Raw genomic sequence first — 18,277 nt, 5'->3', positions numbered from 1 at the left:
CCCTAGTGCCCTTCAGAAAGCCCTCTGCTACACTCACCCATATGTCAGCTTCACGCCTTCCTGGCTCCGGAACTTGGACTCTTCCACCTCTGGATAGACCAGCTTGGAGAGGGCCAAAGCACAAGGGGCCGCCATGACAGAGGCAGCAATTAAGGAGGCAGCGTCAATCTGCAAGAACAGCAGAGATGGTCTGGGGCTGGTAAGAGTGGAATGTTTGCCTAGCATGCATGAAGCCCTGGGTTTGATCTCCAGAACCACACGACCAGGCATGGAGGTGCATGTTTGTAATCCCTATACTCAGGAAGTAGAAACAGGAGGACTAGAAATTCAAGGTCCTGCTCAGCTACAACAGTGAGGTCAAGGTCAGTCTGAGACCCTGTCTCAAAAAATAAATAAATAAATAAATAAATAAATAAATAAATAAATAAATAACTGAGGGACAGGTAGAAAAAATGTGGTGGCAGAGGAACATGTATTTATGTTTGTGATATGTTCTTATAAGTATGACTTCACTGTTCTTCGCTGGCATGGTCATTAATAATCCCTTTTATGTTCAGATGATTTCCCAGTACTTCTGCAAGGGCCCATGAGATGGCTGAGCTATTAAAGGGGCTTGCTGCTAAACCTGAAAACCTGAGTTCAGTCTCTGGAACTGACATGGTAGAAGGTGAGAACTGACTCCTGTGAGCTGTTCTCTTCTACACACGAACACATATACACACATACACACACACATATATATATAACACATATATACACACATATATAACACACATATATACACACACATATACACATATATGCACACACATATATACACACATATATAAACACACACATATATAAATATATGCACATATATATACACATATATGCACATATATACACACATATACACATATATATACACACATATATATACCACATATAAAATACACATAAAAAAACAACAACAAAAAAGAATGGTTCACACTGGGCAGTGGTGGCACACACCTTTAAGCTCAGCACTTAGGAGGCAAAGACAGGCAGATGTCTGAGTTTGAGGCCAGCCTGGTCTACAGAGTGAGTTCCACGACAACCAGGACTACACAAAGAAACCCCATCTTGAAAAACCAAAAAACAAACAAACAAACAAACAAAAGAATGGTCACTGTTTTGTTTTAAAAACAATACTTCTGCAAGGTAGGCCAAGCAAGTGACACTACCCCATCTAGTGACTAAGAAACTGAGACCCCAGAGGAATAACTATGACTTGCTCAAAATAAAGGGAGAAGAATTAAAATCCAACATGGCCTTTGGCTCTTATTTCACAGGTTCTCCTCACCTAGGCTGTCTCTCTTTGACCACTAATTCCCTTCTGGCTGAAGAGTTTGTGACAGTTTCTTGGATGATGGGATGAAATGAGAGCCATACCCAGGCTATGTGGATACACAGCTTGGGCTAAGACCAGAGGGGTTTTTTCTCTGATGTACCTATCCTAGGTTTAGTCCTGGAAGCTTCTAGCCTCCATACAATTTAATCAGCTTCTCTCAGCTTCTGACTGAATTGCTCTGCTTGGCCTCAAACTAACTCTGACAATATGTTTTAATCTTCTGGCTTCTTCTCATTCTCTGGCTTATCTTGTCTTCATTTGCAACCTGTCTTTGGAAAACTATCTCAGTAAAACCACAGTCTCCCCTTCCCATCTCTTCCTGCACTGCTCTTAAGTAGCCTTTCTTCCTCTTCCTCTCTTAAGAGAGTTGGGCGTATCCTATCTCTGCCACATTCTGTCAAATCTTTCTCTGATTCGTCACTTTGTCTGCCCCTCAATTAGATGTCACTTTCAAATATGGCTGCTTCCTTTGACAAACTAATTTTACTTTTATTTTTTGGGATAAACAGTGTGTACTAAGGGAGTATCTGTATTCCAGTCAGAAGGATTAAAGGTGTGTTATTCCAGCTGGATCAAACCTAGGAGGTCTTTAGATGGAATCCCTTGTCAGAGCAGCCATGTTGCTGGATTAAAATTCCTTTACAAGAACTGAGAATTAAAATGGATAAAGCAGGTAGCCCATCCCTGTCTCTGCATAGCTTATATGAGGTAATGGAGTGTAACCCTTATGCTCTATTTTTGAATACCTAGGGGGACAGGGAACTCACCACTTCAAGGCAACTTGTCTCCCTCACTCCTGTATTAAGGAGTCAGCCTCCCTCAACAGCCAGGAGGCACTGGGTCTAACTCTGGAAATCACACTGGACAAGTACTCCAGCAAGATTGTAACCACCACCAACTCTGAGGGGTGGGGAGAGAGACACTTTCAAAACACATACCCTCACTGCTCCAGAGACAGATGAACAGCCATCGCTCCACTGCACTACTCACCAAACTGACATCAGAATCAGCCATCTGACAATGTGCAAATAGCTTTTCCTTTAAATTTATCTTGTAAGGGCAACCAGCATTCTCACCCACTGAGCCATCACTCCATCCTGAGAATGGTCCTGAAAATGATGCTTCTCAGAGTCGTGCAACATGGGAAAATGTACACAAAATTGTGTGAAGAACAGGACTGTGACTATGAGGAAAACAAACACCAAATTGCCTAGAAGAGGTCTGGGAAGGAGTCCCCTAGTTGTCAGCACACTGGCTGTCCCTGGTGAACTGGGTTTGAAGTGATTTTCTTTCTTGGTGCTTTTTGATATCTTTCAATAGGTCCATAACAGCCGGGCGGTGGTGGTGCACGCCTTTAATCCCAGCACTTGGGAGGCAGAGGCAGGTAGATTTCTGAGTTCGAGGCCAGCCTGATCCACAGAGTGAGTTCCAGGACAGCCAGGGCTACACAGAGAAACCCTGTCTCAAAAAACAAAACAAAACAAAACAAAACACCAAACCAAAACAAAAAAATAGGTACATAACTCTATACTATTTTTTAAAAAACCAGAAATGCAAAATAGATCTTTTCTCCTTAGAATTTTGTAGTAAGCCAAGAGCAGTTTTTAAATTTTAAGTAGAAAGGAAGGCAGTCTGGGATGCAGCTCAGGCAGAGTTTTTGTCTGATGTGCAGGGAGCACAGGGTTCTATTCCCAGTTAGGGGTAGTACCGTCCTGTAAATCTAGCACTCAAGATGGAAGAATCAGAAATTCAAGGTCATCCTTGGTTATGTAGTGAGTTTGAGACTAGCCTAGAAACTTGAGACTCTGTTTTTAAAATGGCAGGGTGGGGGGAAGGGGGATGGAGAGATGCCTCCACAATTCCACAAGAGGACCTGAGTTCAGTTCTGGACATGGTGGCATACACCTTTAGTCTCAGCAGAGGCAGGCAAATCTCTGTGAGTTAAGACCAGCCTAATCTATAATTCCAGGCTACTCAGAGCTACACAGTGAACCCCCTGCCTCAAGAGGAAGCAGGGAGAGGACAGGAAGTGGGTTTACAGAGGCTCAGGCTAATAAAGGCAGAGGGCAGACAGGGAACAGACATGAAGTGTGGCAGCTGAAGAAGGCCTGGAGGTCTTTCGGCCCTGAAATCCTCCTTCTTTTTCTAAACCCTACTTGTTTCTCCTTACTCAGAAGCAGAAACCACCCAAGGTGTGAAAATGAAGAATCCCTCACCTCACAAAGGCTTGGTCCTCAGCTGCCTCAGAGCCTGGAGGGAGCTGAGTTCACCAATTAGTTAATCCATCCACACTGACTGCAGGAAGGAAAGCCTAGCTGGGAGAAGTAGGTCACTGGGGCATGCCTTTAAGGGTATATCTTGCACCCAGACTCTTCCACCTCCTCTTTGTCTCTCCGTGTCCTTGACTGCCCTAAGGTAGACAGCACTATTCTACAACACCCTCTCTGCCATGATGATCCATCTCTGCACAAGCCCACAGTGATGGGCAAAGTGGGTGGAAACTTCTAAAGGCATGATAATAAATAAAACACATCTCCACGTTTTAACTCTTCCTCTGGGGTGCTCTGTCCTAAAAACAGAAAGCTCACATGCATACCATGAAAACAAACCAGCAAGAAGCCCAGCTCCTCTTCTCTGTCACCAGCACTAGATGGCAAGCCCAGCACCCTGATCCCTCCCGGATAAGGGGCAGTCTGGGTGGATGCCCTCTTAGAGATTTCAGGGCTCCCATTGTCTTCTCCCTGGCTGCTCAGCTCCAGAGTGGACACCGTCACACCTGGAATCTGGGGCTTCTCTGTCTACCAACCTAGACCCCCAACCTTTTCCTTCAGCTTGAAGAGTACACTCAGTAAGCTTGGATCTTAGGAGGGACACATATTCCAGAGCCATTTCAGCCACAGCCTCAAATGCCACAGTGGCAGTTCCTGTTCTTGATGGAGATGCAGGACTCCAGCATGCAGGCGGTGAAGCCGGTGCTGGTTCATCCCACACTAACTAATCTATTGTGGCCCCTTTGTACCTCCCCCAGCCCTGCGTCCAGGGGCACAGTCAAGAATGCCTTCCATCTCAGCCACCTAGGCCTCCCTCTACCCTCTACAAATAGGACAAGAACACATCACCTTTCTGAAAGGTATTTAGTGAGAAAGGAAACAAAGGAGAGATTTCTGGTTTTTGAGCTTTTGGGGAAAGAGGGTTGTTTGCCTGTTTTTTTTTTTTTTTTTTTTTTTTGGTTCTCTGTATAGCCTTGGCTGTCCTGGAACTCACTCTGTAGACCAGGCTGGTCTCAAATACAGAGATCCACCTGCCTCTGCCTCCCAAGTGCTGGGATTAAAGGCATGCGCCATCACTGCCCAGCCCACCTTCTGATCTTAATATGGTCTCTTTTCAGCACCATGCTAAGTATTTCCTGACCATCTTCAGTCTATCTTTTATGGCTAGGCAACCAGTACGTCTGCCCATTTTACAGATGTGGAAACTAAGCAACAGAGTCACTTTGCCCACTCAGGATCTTGCAGACCTTGTTTCCCTTGGGGACAATTCAATAAGAAACATGAGTGGCCAACTCCTGAATGCTACCATGACCTGGGTTCAGAGACTCCTGCACCAAGAGACCAGTTTGTTTGGATTTTTGGTGAAAACCTGTATCTACCCTAGAGCCTTTGAAACAACAGCAAAGTTGGAAATGTATGTGGAGGTCACAACAAAACGATTCAGTCAAATGACACTTGTGGCTGTGTGACAAAAGAGAGGACCTAGGCTGGCTCTGTCCAATACAAACATGACAGGGACCACATCTATAATTTTATTCCTGCTACAGTCTTTAGATACGGTTGTGTGTAGCCCAGGCTGGCCTCAAAGTTGCTGTGCAGTTGATGGTGACCTCAAGTTTGTGATCCTTCTCCCCTGCCTCCCACGGGATGGGCCTACAGGGCATAAAACACCACCCAGAAAAGCACCAACCGTTTACTGTGGCCAGCAGCCACATGTTTAAAAGTGCAAAGAAAGCCAGCCCTGGGGGGTACAAGTCTGTAATGCTAGCTATTTGGGAGGCTGATGCAGGAGGTCACCAGTTCAAGAGCAGTCTAAGTAACTTAGACATTAAAAAAAAAAAAAAATGGGACCTTGGCTCAGTGGTACGGAGCTTGCCTAGCATTTGGGACTGAAGCCCTGGGTTTGCTCTTTAGCACTGAAGAAAGAATACTGGACACCTCTTTTTAAACTGTCCATGTTTCACCTGCTCAGTAGCTCATGACTACGGTGTTGGACAGGTCCTACTGCTATCCAAATACCTGCAATAGGAAGGATGTGACAAAGGGTCAGAAGCTGAGTCACAAAGAGAAGTCTGTGGGCTGAGGACCAGTGAGATGGCTCAGTAGGTAACAGGATTTGTCATAACAAGATTCTGTTCAATCCCCAGAACCCATGGTGGAGGGAAGAGAACTGACTCCTCCCTAACCCACATGTGACACGCAAACCTTTGCCATGTGTGCTCCCTTGCTCATACACAAATGATAATAGCAAAAATGTTTTGAAAATAAAGAATCTATGAACTGGGAGTGTAGCTCAGTGACCTGCCTAGCACATATGGGGTCCTGGGTTTAAAAGCCAGCTGTACAAAACAAAGAAAAAGAATCTGAGAGGCTCCCTGGGAAGGGAGAAGAAACAGTGCCGGAGGCCAGGCAGTGACAGTTGAGGGCGGGTAGGGGGCAGAAGAGAGCTTCTCTGCAGCCAGGGACAGAAGAAGTAGAGTGTGAAGAGAAGGAAGGTCCTTACTGTATGGTGCTCTCCCAAACCCTGCTATGGTTGCAGCCTGGGGCTTCCCTCCCCTGCCTCCTCCCAGCCCTGTGGCCACACATCCTGTAGCCTACAGATGTAGCCAGGCTGTCACCTGGGAGGGAAACGTTCTGGGGCTGGACCTGGGCTCCAGACTGACGAGAAGGAAGGAGCTGAGTTTTAAGCCAGATGCTATAAAATGGACAAAAGTCTTACAGTGTAGACGGTCTCTGACTTAACAGCTTAAACGGATAATTCTACATCAAGGTGGTAATAAAGTGATAAGCATTCTGCAGGAACTTCACTTGGCTTTTTGAATTGTGATCCTTCCCAGGCTGGCCGAATGCAGTGGGATGTTTTCTTGTGATGCTGGCAGCTGCAGCCAGTCAAGCCCCAGGTCCAGGACTGCCCACAGGGCCAGGGGAAGCTTGGTGCTGACAGTGGACTGTCTGTGATGGAGCTGGTATTTTCAACTTAAGATACATTTATTGGTGTGTTCACTGGGCATAGCCCTGCTGTACATCCGTGGGGTTTTTTTTTTTTTTTTTTTGTTTGTTTGTTTTGTTTTAACTTTGTTTAAAATGGGGTTTCACTATGTGACCATGGTTGGCCTTGAACTTTTGATCCTCCTGCCTCAGCTTCAGGAGTACTGAGATCACAGGTGGTGACTGATGTTTGTTTGTTTGTTTGTTTATAAGATAGGGTTTATCTGTATAGCCCTGGCTGTCCTGGAACTCACTCTGTAGACCAGGCTGGCCTCAAACTCAGAGATCCACCTGCCTCTGCCTCCCAAGTGCTGGGACTAAAGGCGTACGCCACCACGTCCTTTGGCTTTATTTTATTTCTTTTAGTGTGGTAAGATACAACCTTTGCCTTTAAGTCCTAGTTAATGACTGGAGGTGTCTACAAAGCCCATGTGTCTAGAACGAACATGGGGACGATTCTTAAAACTGATCACAAGGCCCAGAGCAAAGTTAAGATGTTTAAAGACCTTAAGATGTGCAAGTAGTGTGTCTAATATGTCACTAGTGAGAAACAGTTCTACCAATAAAGTTTGGTGTTTCAAATTTTGTATGTTTAGTTTTTTTCTTTGACGTTTGAGGCAGGATAGCCTTCGGTTCCACATGTAGTTAATGACCTAGGACTTCTGATCCTCGTGCCTAAGCCTCTCAAGTGCTAGGATTACAGCTCTTTTTAAAAAGGAAATTGGGGCTGGAGAGATGGCTCAGTGGTAAAGAGCACTGACTGCTCTTCCAGAGGACCTGAGTTCAATTCCCAGCAACCACATGGTGGCTCACAACCATCTGTAATGGGATCTGATGCCCTCTCCTGGTGTGTCTGAAGACAGCTACAGTGTACTCATACACATAAAATAAATAAGTAATTCCACACATGTGGAAGTAGATATTTTTTTCTGCCTATGCTATTGTATTGAGAATTAAGAGCCCAATTCATAATACTGGATCGTCCCATGAGAGGACTATGTTATATATCATTTAGGAGGGCAGATCCCCAGGGAAAGCCTACATGTGGGACTATGGGAAAGTGAGCATGCATTTTGAAGTCAGATCTGGGTTCAGATCCTGGCTTTAGCCATTAATTTATTCTCTGAGCCTCAATTTGCTAATCTATAAAATGGGAATATTAAAGTACCCAGCATAGTGCCTGATACATAAGAGCTTAGTAAAGGTAATTCTAGAATCTGTCCCAGCACCCATTTGAAAAGTCTAACCAAGTAGACTTGCTCAGGCAAAGCTGGGCTTTGAGACAGAGACGGGCATACCCCATGGCTGCTGCTGTGACTAAGAGCATGTGGGGCTTCCAGAAAGGCAACATTAGGGCTTTGGCATAGCCAAGCAGAAAAAGGTTATACCTACCCCAAAGGAGATGTAGGCGCCCAGGAGGCTGCCAGCAATAGTAGCATAGCCTCCAGTCATGACAACGTGAACTTCAGAGAGTGTCATGTCTGCCAGATAGGGCCGGATCAGCAGCGGAGCTTCAGTCTACAAACAAGTCAGAAGGCAAACAGTGAGCTGCAGCAGCGGCCGGCGGCTGGGCACTGTGTTCCCTGTCCTTGTGGTGGGAGTGATGGTCACAGTTCTTAACGGAGAATCTCAGAGGAGGAAACAGAGCGTGGGTTCCTATTCAGCTGAGCCTCTCTGAAAATCATTGTCCTTCCACCTCTGTGACAGGACCTACATACTGCCACTCCACCCCACCCTGTGTGTTGACACCACGTGCCTCACACCCAGGCACCTCCCCCTCAGTGCTTACAACCTGAGACAGAAAGGACCCTCATTTTCCAGGGAAGCAAGCAGAAGCTTGGGAGGGGAAGCAAGCCCGAGCTTCTAATGATCCCAGAGAGTATCACCAAAAAGGGGGGCTGGGCTTGAAGTGAGCATTTGCTTTGGGGCTTGTGGGGAAGTCTGGACCACTCTTTATTTGTCCAGTCCAGCTATGGAGCCCCCGGCATTCCCGGTACTGCTTTGCAGGATGGGTATGATGGTAAGTCAATCCCTACACATACTTCCTGCTCCCAGGAAGACGTCCTTGTCATTTCTGGGTATTGGTTACTTTTCTTTTCTCTGTGATGAAACATCCTACAGAAACAACGTAAGGAAGGAAGGAGCTGCCTGTTTTGACTCACAGTTTAGAGGTACAGTCTATCATGGTAGAGAGGGCATGGCAGTGGGGGTGTGAGGCAGCTGGTCACATTGTGGGAAGGGGTGTGAGACAAATGTGCTCTACCTTACTGTCTGTGGGTATAGGACTGAGGATGGGGAAGGGGTGAGAGGCAACAGAGTCACGTGATGAATCCCAGGCAATCAGGCTCTGGAGACCAGCATCAGGGTGCATATCTGGGATTATTGCTCAGCCCATATGCTTATATACAGTGTTTGAGCCAATCCCAAGCCCCTAAATCCTTGGCCAATCATATCTCATCACATTGTCACTGGGTTCCAATGAAAGTCCTGCCTGATGAGGTTACTCAGAAGTGGGAGGAGTTAGGACTTCTTTCTGCTGTTTCACTGGTGTGCTGGGAGCCATCTTAGATCTAATGCCATGTGCAGCAGACCAGGAGTCTTTGAGGAGTCACAGGAGCCTGAGGCACCTCGCTTTCCATCCCACTTTTTCCTTCCCAGGATTGACTTAACATCTCCTACAACTTTGTACTTTGTATTCATTCTGGGGCCCCAATTAGAGGATGCCAATTTAGAGGATGATGGAATCTATGAAGATATGTGACCAAAAAAGCCTCGTGGTCAGGGAATATCAGCAAAGGCCTCCTAGAGGGTATGGCACTGGGTCAATGTTAACTGAGACTGGAAGGAGCCAACTACACAGACTGGTGGCTCAGCCATCCATATAAAACCAAGACCCTGAGACAGGAATAAGCTTGACCTGAGAAGTGTTGAGGAGGATAATGTGTCTGTCACTGAGTGCTGCATGTGTGGGGACTTGTTTGACATGGAGGCAGAAGAGGATAGACAGGCTCTGGAGAAGAAGTTCACATGTTTGGATAGGACATGGCATGGGGGATATTGTGTGTGTGTGTGTGTCTAGGATGGAACCTCTAGAGTTTTGCCCATGTTAGACAAACATTCTACCACTGAGTCGCACCCCTAGGTCCTCATACATGTTTTTGATTGGGTTACTAGAGATATGTCTCAGGATGAATGTCAGGAGTGAGGTTGGGAGCAGGGAGAACAGAAAGTGATTGCAGTGGTCCAGGAGACTGACAACATGGCACACATCAAGGAAGAAGGGCAGAACCAGCAGTGGGTAGATGCAAAGGCAGAGCTGAGATACCTGGTACCAGGTGGGATGCACGGGTAGAGGAGACTGAGGAAGGCAAGATGGCATTCTGAGTGGTCTGAACGACTCATGGGAGATGTTAGTGTTTCCTCAGAGTCTCAGAAATGTGCAGCTGCGACAGGGGAAGGACTTCAGGTCCTGTTCGGTAAATTTGAGACATCTCTGAGGTATTGAGCTGGTGGGGTAACAGACCTGTCAGACCACCAGTCCAGAGTTCAGGGAGGAAGAATGGGCTCAGGGCTCCAGATCAGGGCATATTTAAAGCATTTACAGCCATGGGGCAGGTATAAAAACCTTGGGAAGGAAGTGTGGACTGCATAGGTGGTCTAGGCCTGCAGAGTAAACCTTGAAAACCTCCTTATTCTGTCTCTCCCTTTGATGGAAAGGAGGCAATCGGACCAAGAACGTAGACACACTAATGTGCTCTGGGAGCTTTACGGCAGCCAGAGTTACATCACTGCTATGTATGTTTTCTCTGCAAACACAGGCTGTATCTTTAAGGTTTCATAATATGTAGGCTTCTGTAGTAACTGATCCTCCTCTTGCACCTCTGTTTGAACATTTTAAAGAGATTTGGGTGGTAGCCCATACCTGTAATGGGAATACTCAAGAGGTCTCTACCTCTTGATCAGGAGGATCAGTAGCTGGAGGCCAATCTGGGCTACATAAGACTCTCTTCAAAAAATAAAAGCAGTGGTGGCACACACCTTTAATCCCAGCACTTGGGAGGCAGAGGCAGGTGGAGTGGATTTCTGAGTTTGAGGCCAGCCTGGCCTACAGAGTGAGTTCCAGGACAGCCAGGCTTACACAGAGAAACCCTGTCTCGAAAAACAAAACAAAACAAAACAAAAAAGCCGAGAGAGAGAGAGAGAGAGAGAGAGAGAGAGAGAGAGAGAGAGAGAGAGAGAGAGAAGAGGCAGAGAGACAGGGTGGGGGGAGGTTGATTTTGGAAACAACTTATCTGTAAGCACATCTCTTTATTACACCAAATATACAAACTATAAAACCCTTTGTGAAATTAACATATTTGCTGTTGCAGGATATTTAATTACACTATGAGCCACAAGATTGTGTTGTTTACAGTAAAAACCTGCTACTAGTTGTGTGTGGTGTGGCTCAGCCTTAGCACACACCTTTAATCCCTCTGGCTGAAAAACAGACACGCCCTTAGTACACACCTTTAATCACAAACAATGAAGGTAAAGTTAGTTTGTAGAAAGAAACACCCATGGTTGAAAATGACCATTTTCATCTAAATGAGTGGCAGACAAAGTGGTAAATCAGAGAAAGATTTGACAGAATAGGATATGCCCAACTCTCACGAGAAAGGAAAGGGAAGCTACTTAAGAGAGAGCAGTGGAAAAAAGGAAAGGAGGCAGTTTTACTTGCACAGTCATAGAGAGATAGACTGCAGAGAGAAAACAAGCTAGACCAGAGAATGAGAAAGAGACAGAAGATTAGAACACATTTCCAAAGTTAGTATGAGGCCAAGCAGAGCAATTCAGTGAGAAACTGAGACAAGCCAGATTGAATCAGTCAGCTGAGAGGACTTGAGCAGAACAGCTGAGTTGATCAGCCAGAGCTCAGAAAGACATAGGAAACTCACTAGAGTGAACTTATTCAGCAGTCTCAGGGCTAAAAACATTCCAGGCTTAGATTAGATTGTATGGAGGCTAGAAGCTTCCAGGACTAGGCCTAGGTTAGCAGATAAGATAGTAAGCCTCTGAGATGGTAATTCTATCAGATGGATAAAAGTTACTTTTACATCTTGCACCATAACAAAAAACAGGCCAATATTTTCTAAAACAAACAAACAACAAGAACAACAAAACTGTAAACTACCCAATGAAATAAGAAATCACTGGGCAACGGTATCTCTTAGTGACTCCCCGACTTCTACAGTTTCCTTCTTGGGAAGGTGAAGCCTGAAGAGACTCAAGTGACTTCAGAACTATATTATTTTAAGAAACACATTTCAGGCAGAGGAAAACTAAGACAAACTGATAGAGAGGGAAGAAGCCTGATTAAGGAAAAACAAACAAACAAACAAACACAAAAACCAACCAACTAAATGGGACCTTTCTTATCCAGGCAGGATCTTGGCTAAACCATTCATATCTCCCTAGCTTGTTTGTCCACTTAACCTGTCGGTATCTAAGCTGACGACAACAGTCCAGACTGAAGTGATAGAGGTGCCAAATAGACCATGTCTGGGTTTGGCATGACATAGGCAGGACACACAGCTTCCCTGGGCAGCAGCAGCCTTCTGTGAACCTGGAAACAGGTTAAATGGCTCTCCCTTGAATTAGATGGGATCTCTGCCCACCTCCAGTCTCTTTGGGGTGGCTGCAGTACCCACCTGGCTCACAAAGATGTTTCCTGCCACACTTAGAGTCTCAGTGGCTGAGGTGCCCATGGTAACCTGCATCAACCAGGCAATCTGGAAAAAACCAGAGTACTCATGAGTGGATGTTAGCAAGACAGAGTCAGAAAGCCCACCCCCCCACCCCCCCTCAATGGTTCGAATGTCTCCTCCAAAACTCATGTTGAAATTTAATTAGCATTGGAGGAGTATTAAGAGGTGATCAGGGGACTGTGGAGATGGCTCGATGTTAAGGTTTGATCTGTTGCTACATATTGTAATGCTAAAATTCTGTACGAGAGAATTCTTTAAAAGCTTTTGTTGTGCAACCCTTGTTCCTTGCTTTAAAACTATTGGTTAAATAAAGTTGCCACAGCCAATTACTGGAGAGATTAGAGGTAGGTGAGTTTAGAGTGACCTGGTTAGGGGTGGAGGATTGCTGAGGAGGAGAAGGAGAAAGAATGAGAGGAGAGGAGGAAGCTGCCATGAGGGGAGCTGAACCATAAAGCATGTGGCCAGGAGAAACAGCAAGCATCTGGGGTACACTGCTAGGGAGGTAGCCAGGTCAGCAGTTAGAAAAGATTAGGGGTAACTCCCAGTAATTGTCAAAGTCAAATAAAATAACCATAGTCTGAGTCTTGTTTATTTGTAAGCTAGTCAGGGATAAGCTTAAATTGGCTGTACTACAGCTCCATCAGTCAGGTAGAGTCCCAGGACCCATGTAAAAGCATCCACCTGTAATCTCAGTGCTGGGGAGGCAGAAATAGGAAGGATCCCTGGGGCTTGCTAGCCAGCCAGTCTACCCAAGTCAGTGTGCTCCTGGTTCAGTGAGAGATCCTATCTCAGAAAACGAAGTGAAGGGTCAGCAAACTAGCTAAGGTAAGTAAGCAAACTAGGTAAGACATTTGTCACCAAGCCTGATGACCTGGTTTGATTTCCAGGACCCACACCCCAGAGAATTCATTCCTGCAAGATGTCCTCTGACTGCTACACAATCTGTGGTGTGCATAAATATATCCATATTTATATGTATTTGTTTGTTTTATGTATACGTGTGTGCAGGTGCCTGAGGCTTAGAGAAAAAGGGATCAGATCCCCGGAAGCTGGAGGTTCAAAGAGTTATGAGCTTCCAAGGTGAATAATGGGAACTCAACTAGGTCTTCTGCAAGGGCAGTTCTTAACTGCTGCTGAGCCATTGTTCCAGCCCCTAGATAAATAATTTTAAAACAACAACAAAAACAAAACCTTGTTAGCTGGACATGGTGTCACACATTTTTAAGTCCAGGACTCAGGAGGCAGAGGCAAGCAGATTCTGTCAGTTCAAAGACAGCCTGGTCTACACAGTGAGTTTCAGGACTACAAAATAAGACCTTGCCTCAATAAATAAATAAATAAATAAATAAATAAATAAATAAAAATTAAAAAGTCATTCATCATAATGCAGCCTACAGAATGGGAAAAGATCTTAACCAACCCTATATCAGACAGAGGACTGATATCCAAAATATATAAAGAACTCAAGAAATTAGATACCAACAAACCAAATAACCCAATTAAAAACGAGGCAGTGTTAAACAGAGAATTCTCAACAGAGGACTCTCTAATGGCTGAGAAGAACTTAATTAAATGTTCAACATTCTTAGCCATCAGGGAAATGCAAATCCAAATGACTCTGAGACTCCATCTTAGACCTCTCAGAATGGCTGAGAGGGGTCTGGGAAAAGGAGAAGGGAAATTGATGGGGGCATCTTTGGGATGAGCTGGAGGCATAGTAGGAGGGGGAGGTTCTGGGAGTCTATGGATGTGACGCCAGCTAAGACTCCTAGCTGCTGGAGATATGGATCCTGAAGTGGCCACCTTTTGTAGCGAGGCAGGACTTCCAGTGGAGAGGTAAGAGCACTAATCCACCCATGAAACCTTCAACTCAAAATTTGCCCTGCCTACTAGATGCACAGGGATAAAAATGGAGCAGAGATTGAAGGAATGGCCAGCCAATGACGGTCCCAACTTGAGACCCATGCCATGGGAGAGAACCAACCCCATGACACTATTAATGATATTCTGTTATGCATACAGACAAAAGCCTAACATAACTGTCCTCTGAGAGGGTTCATCCAGCAGCTGGTGGAAACAGATGCAGAAACCCACAGCTAAATATCAGGAAGAGTCCAGGGAGGCTTGTGGAAGAGTGGAGGATTGGATTGAGAGAGCTGGAGGAGCCAAGAATACCATAAGACATACAGAGTCAACTAACCTGGGCCCATGGGGGCTCACAGAGGCTGGACCACCAATCGAAGAGCATGCAGGAACTGTACCTAGGCCCCCTACACATTTTTAGCAGATATGCAGCTGGGTCTTCATGTGAGTCCCCTCGCAATTGGAGCAGGGGCTGTCTGACTTTGTTGCCCGTAACTGTACTGTCTGGTTAGGCCTCAGTGGGAGAGGATGTGCCTAGTCCTGCTGGGACTAGATGTCCCAGGGTGGGGTGATACCCAAGAGGGGCTTCTTCTCTGAGGAGAAGGGTAGATGGTAGTTGGAGGAGGGACTTGTAAGGGTGGGACTGGGAGGAGAGGAAGGAGGGGCCTTTGATAAAGCAAATAAATAAGTAAATTAATAGAAGAATTAATTCACTATAACGTCTAACCTGGTTTTCCTCAGTTATTTAACTAGAGACTTTCTTTTCCAAGTAACATTTGGTAGCACGCCAGGGTCTGGAGTTTAGTGGAAAGGGTGTGGGACATATTGTACTTTCTAGAAAGTTCTCCTCTGGAATGTTTCTGTGCTGCTGATGCCTCCCAGCCTGTCCTCGGCTAGCCTTCCTTCATAAGCATCTTAATAAGCACCTTCCCTCCTCTCTTCCTCTGGTCCAGGCTCATCGTTCTCCATCCCTCCTGCCTGGCTGTGGAGGATATGGATTCTTTCCTGCTTATAGCACCATTTGTCCACACCCACGATTGAACACATGCTCCAGACCCAGGGACAGTCACCTCCTCTGGACTCTGCAGGTTAACATAAGCATAGGTCACTTTTTATTCTTGCTGTCATCCAAAGGTGCTGATTTATTCTGAACTCTGTTGCCTAAAACCTCGGAATCTTTTGCCAGGTCTGATGCTGACAAATGCTGTGCAGTGCTGACTCCTACATTCTAGTCATATGCAGCTTTTGTAAACCTAAGAATGGTTGGGTTGCCAAAGGTGCTCAGTGCCAAGTCTGACAACCTGAGTTTAATCCCCAGGTCCCACATGGCTGAGAGAGGAAACCAGCTCCTGCAAGGTGCCTTCTGACCTCCACATGTGCATCCGGGTATGCATGCATGCACACATGTACACACAATAAGCAAATAAATCCAGCAAGTAAACAAACAAACAACTTAATAATCCTTTTGTTTGTTTGTTTGTTTGTTTTTGTTTGTTTGTTTTTGTTTTTGTTTTTCGAGACAGGGTTTCTCTGTGTAGCCCTGGCTGTCCTGGAACTCACTCTGTAGACCAGGCTAGCCTCGAACTCAGAAATCCACCTGCCTCTGCCTCCCAAGTGCTAGGATTAAAGGCGTGCGCCACCAACGCCTGGTTTAATAATCTTTTTAAAGTAAGCATATTTATACCAGCTAAGTCTGGCCTATCGGGCCTGGTATTATAATCTCATTTTGGTATAAATAATTTCCTCCCTAAATCCTATGTTGTCTTCTAGACCCCCAACCCTCCCTCCCATAGAGATAGCACTAGATTTTGTGCCATTTTCCCTAGTGTCAGGACGAGAGACCTTAGGAAGGGATATTTGGTTAGCAATAGATTCGGAGAGAATGTAAAGTGTGGGAGGAAAGCATTCTAGGAAGGTATGGGCTTCAGGAGCAAGAGGCTCTAGGAGGGTATGGACGCTGATAGCAGAGGATTCTGGGAAGGCAGAGGATTCTGGAAAGGCATGGATCCAGAAAGCAAGAAATTCTAGGGTAGAGAGGTAGACCTTGAGTCATGCAACTCTGGGAGAGTATGGACGCTGGAAGGCTGTGCCCGGGAGCTGGTGGCTCAGAAGCAGCACACCCAGGCCTGAGGACTCACCTTCAGGATCACCCACTGCATGAGGCCCAGATAGTACAGAACTGACATGACGCAGCTGAAGAAGATGACGATGGGCAAAACCTGCCGGGAGACAAGGTCCTGGGTTAGAGGTGTGTCAGGGCCAGGTGACAGCCCACTCTTCCAAAGCCTTCTCGAAGAGGTCTGCCAGGTGCAGGGAGAAGCTCTGAGATCTGTCTAAGAGTCCCAGGTGATCCCCAACACAAGCCCGCACTGGGCTGTGAGAGGGCCTGCCTTTCACCACCTGCTTCTTCATCTCTATCATGAGGAGAAATCCTTCAGGATTGTCATGAAGGCTAAAGGAGCTGGCTCATGTGTAGCACACTCATGGACTCTCCTACTTCTGCATAAGCTCAGTTCTGGTCTATGACTCTGGCCTGGGGAACCTCCTTCATGTGGCTTTCTCCTTCTGTTCAGGGATATCAGGCTTGGAGCAGACGTATCCCAGCCTTGCAATTAGCATCTTATCTTGTCACCCTGTTTCCTTTTCAATCATGCTAGGACCTTCATAGCCATCCCTTCCTTTCCAGGTCCACAGCCCACCCCAGGGTTTTCTTGCTATAGCCCTTTAATTTATTTATTTTGGTGCAAGCATATGAGTACAGGTGTTAGCAGAAGCCAAAAGAGGGCATCACATGCCCTGGAGCTAGGATTACAGGTGGTCGCAATGAACCACCTGACACAGGTGCTGGGAACCAAACTGGGGTCCTCTGCAAGAGCAGTGTCTGCCCTTAACTGCTGAGCCACCTCTCCAGCCCTAGCTGCAGCTCATCTGTAGTAGCAGGGCTTGCATGTCTTTTGACAGAGGGCTGGTTTAGTAGCCCACAGCATGGCCACCCATGGTGAGCTGTCAGGAAAGGAGAACAAGAAAGCTCTTGGAGTCTCTTGAGAAGCTTGCACCCACGTCTTGAGTATATGCCACTTTCCTAAGCCCTTCTCGCTCCTTCCTGCTCATGCTGGAAAGAAAATTAAAATAGGAAACAGAAAAGGAGAAAGAAGCTCCCTGTAGGAACGTGAGAAGCGAGATTCTCACCATGGACAGGGTCTGTGTTATTACATGAGGGAAAGGCTGGAAGTCTGTGTGGACCAGAGACATCATTCAAGGGTTTGCAGGGCCAAGTGACAGCAGGCATCTGAAAGTGAGTGGCTGAGGGCCAGGGCTTGGGGGACATGTGGCTCTTGGGTTCTTCTTCCCATTGGAGTGTTTGTCCTGCCCATGTTTTTCTTTTCAAATACTTCAAATAGTCTGGCAGAGGTGCTAAGACTATGGGAATTCTCTCTCATTAAAAAGTGAGGAAGAGCCAGGCAGTGGTGGCGCACGCCTTTAATCCCAGCACTTGGGAGGCAGAGACAGGCAGATTTCTGAGTTCGAGGCCAGCCTGGTCTACAGAGTGAGTTCCAGGACAGCCAGGGCTACACAGAGAAACCCTGTCTAGAAAAACCAAAACCAAAAAAAAAAAAAAAAAAAGGGTAAGACAGGCTAGAGAGATGGCTCAGTGGTTAAGAGCACTGACTGTTCTTCCAGAGGTCCTGAGTTCAATTCCTGGCAAACCACATGGTGGTTCTCAACCATCTGTAATGGGATCTAATGCCCTCTTCGAGTGTGTTTGAGGACAGCTACAGTGTACTCATATACATCAAATAAATACATAATTCTTTTTTTTCCAAAAAAGTGAGAAAGTTGGGCCAGGTGGTGGTGGTGCACACCTTTAATCCCAGCAGGCAGACCTCTGTGAGTTTATGGCCAGTCTAGAATGCATAGTGAGTTCCAGGACAGAGAAAACCTGTCTGGAAAAACAAAACAAAACAAAAATGGGAAAGCTGGAATATAAAAACATCAGGAAAGGGAGCTAGCTAAATGGTTCAGCCAATAAGGATGCT

The 18,277-nt window shown here is 46.0% G+C and overlaps 1 protein-coding gene across 4 annotated transcripts in view; it reads right to left on the bottom strand.

Moving 5' to 3' along the window:
• The window catches only part of Slc28a1 (solute carrier family 28 member 1), a 51,179-nt gene that overhangs the window by 10,058 nt on the left and 22,844 nt on the right, over positions 1-18,277 (bottom strand). For all 4 annotated transcript variants that reach the window (XM_076936792.1, XM_076936805.1, XM_076936800.1 and 1 more), the window contains 4 exons: positions 16,379-16,459; positions 12,321-12,401; positions 8,023-8,148; positions 38-168 (listed from right to left, as the gene is read on the bottom strand). In XM_076936792.1, the coding sequence (XP_076792907.1) occupies positions 38-168; positions 8,023-8,148; positions 12,321-12,401; positions 16,379-16,459 (419 nt within the window). The remainder of the gene's footprint in view (positions 1-37; positions 169-8,022; positions 8,149-12,320; positions 12,402-16,378; positions 16,460-18,277) is intronic.

The sequence above is a fragment of the Arvicanthis niloticus genome, chromosome 1 (assembly GCF_011762505.2).
Source record: "Arvicanthis niloticus isolate mArvNil1 chromosome 1, mArvNil1.pat.X, whole genome shotgun sequence".
NCBI lineage: Eukaryota > Metazoa > Chordata > Mammalia > Rodentia > Muridae > Arvicanthis > Arvicanthis niloticus.
The sequence above is the reverse complement of the archived record's forward strand: the minus strand, read 5'-3'. Positions and strand labels throughout refer to the sequence as shown.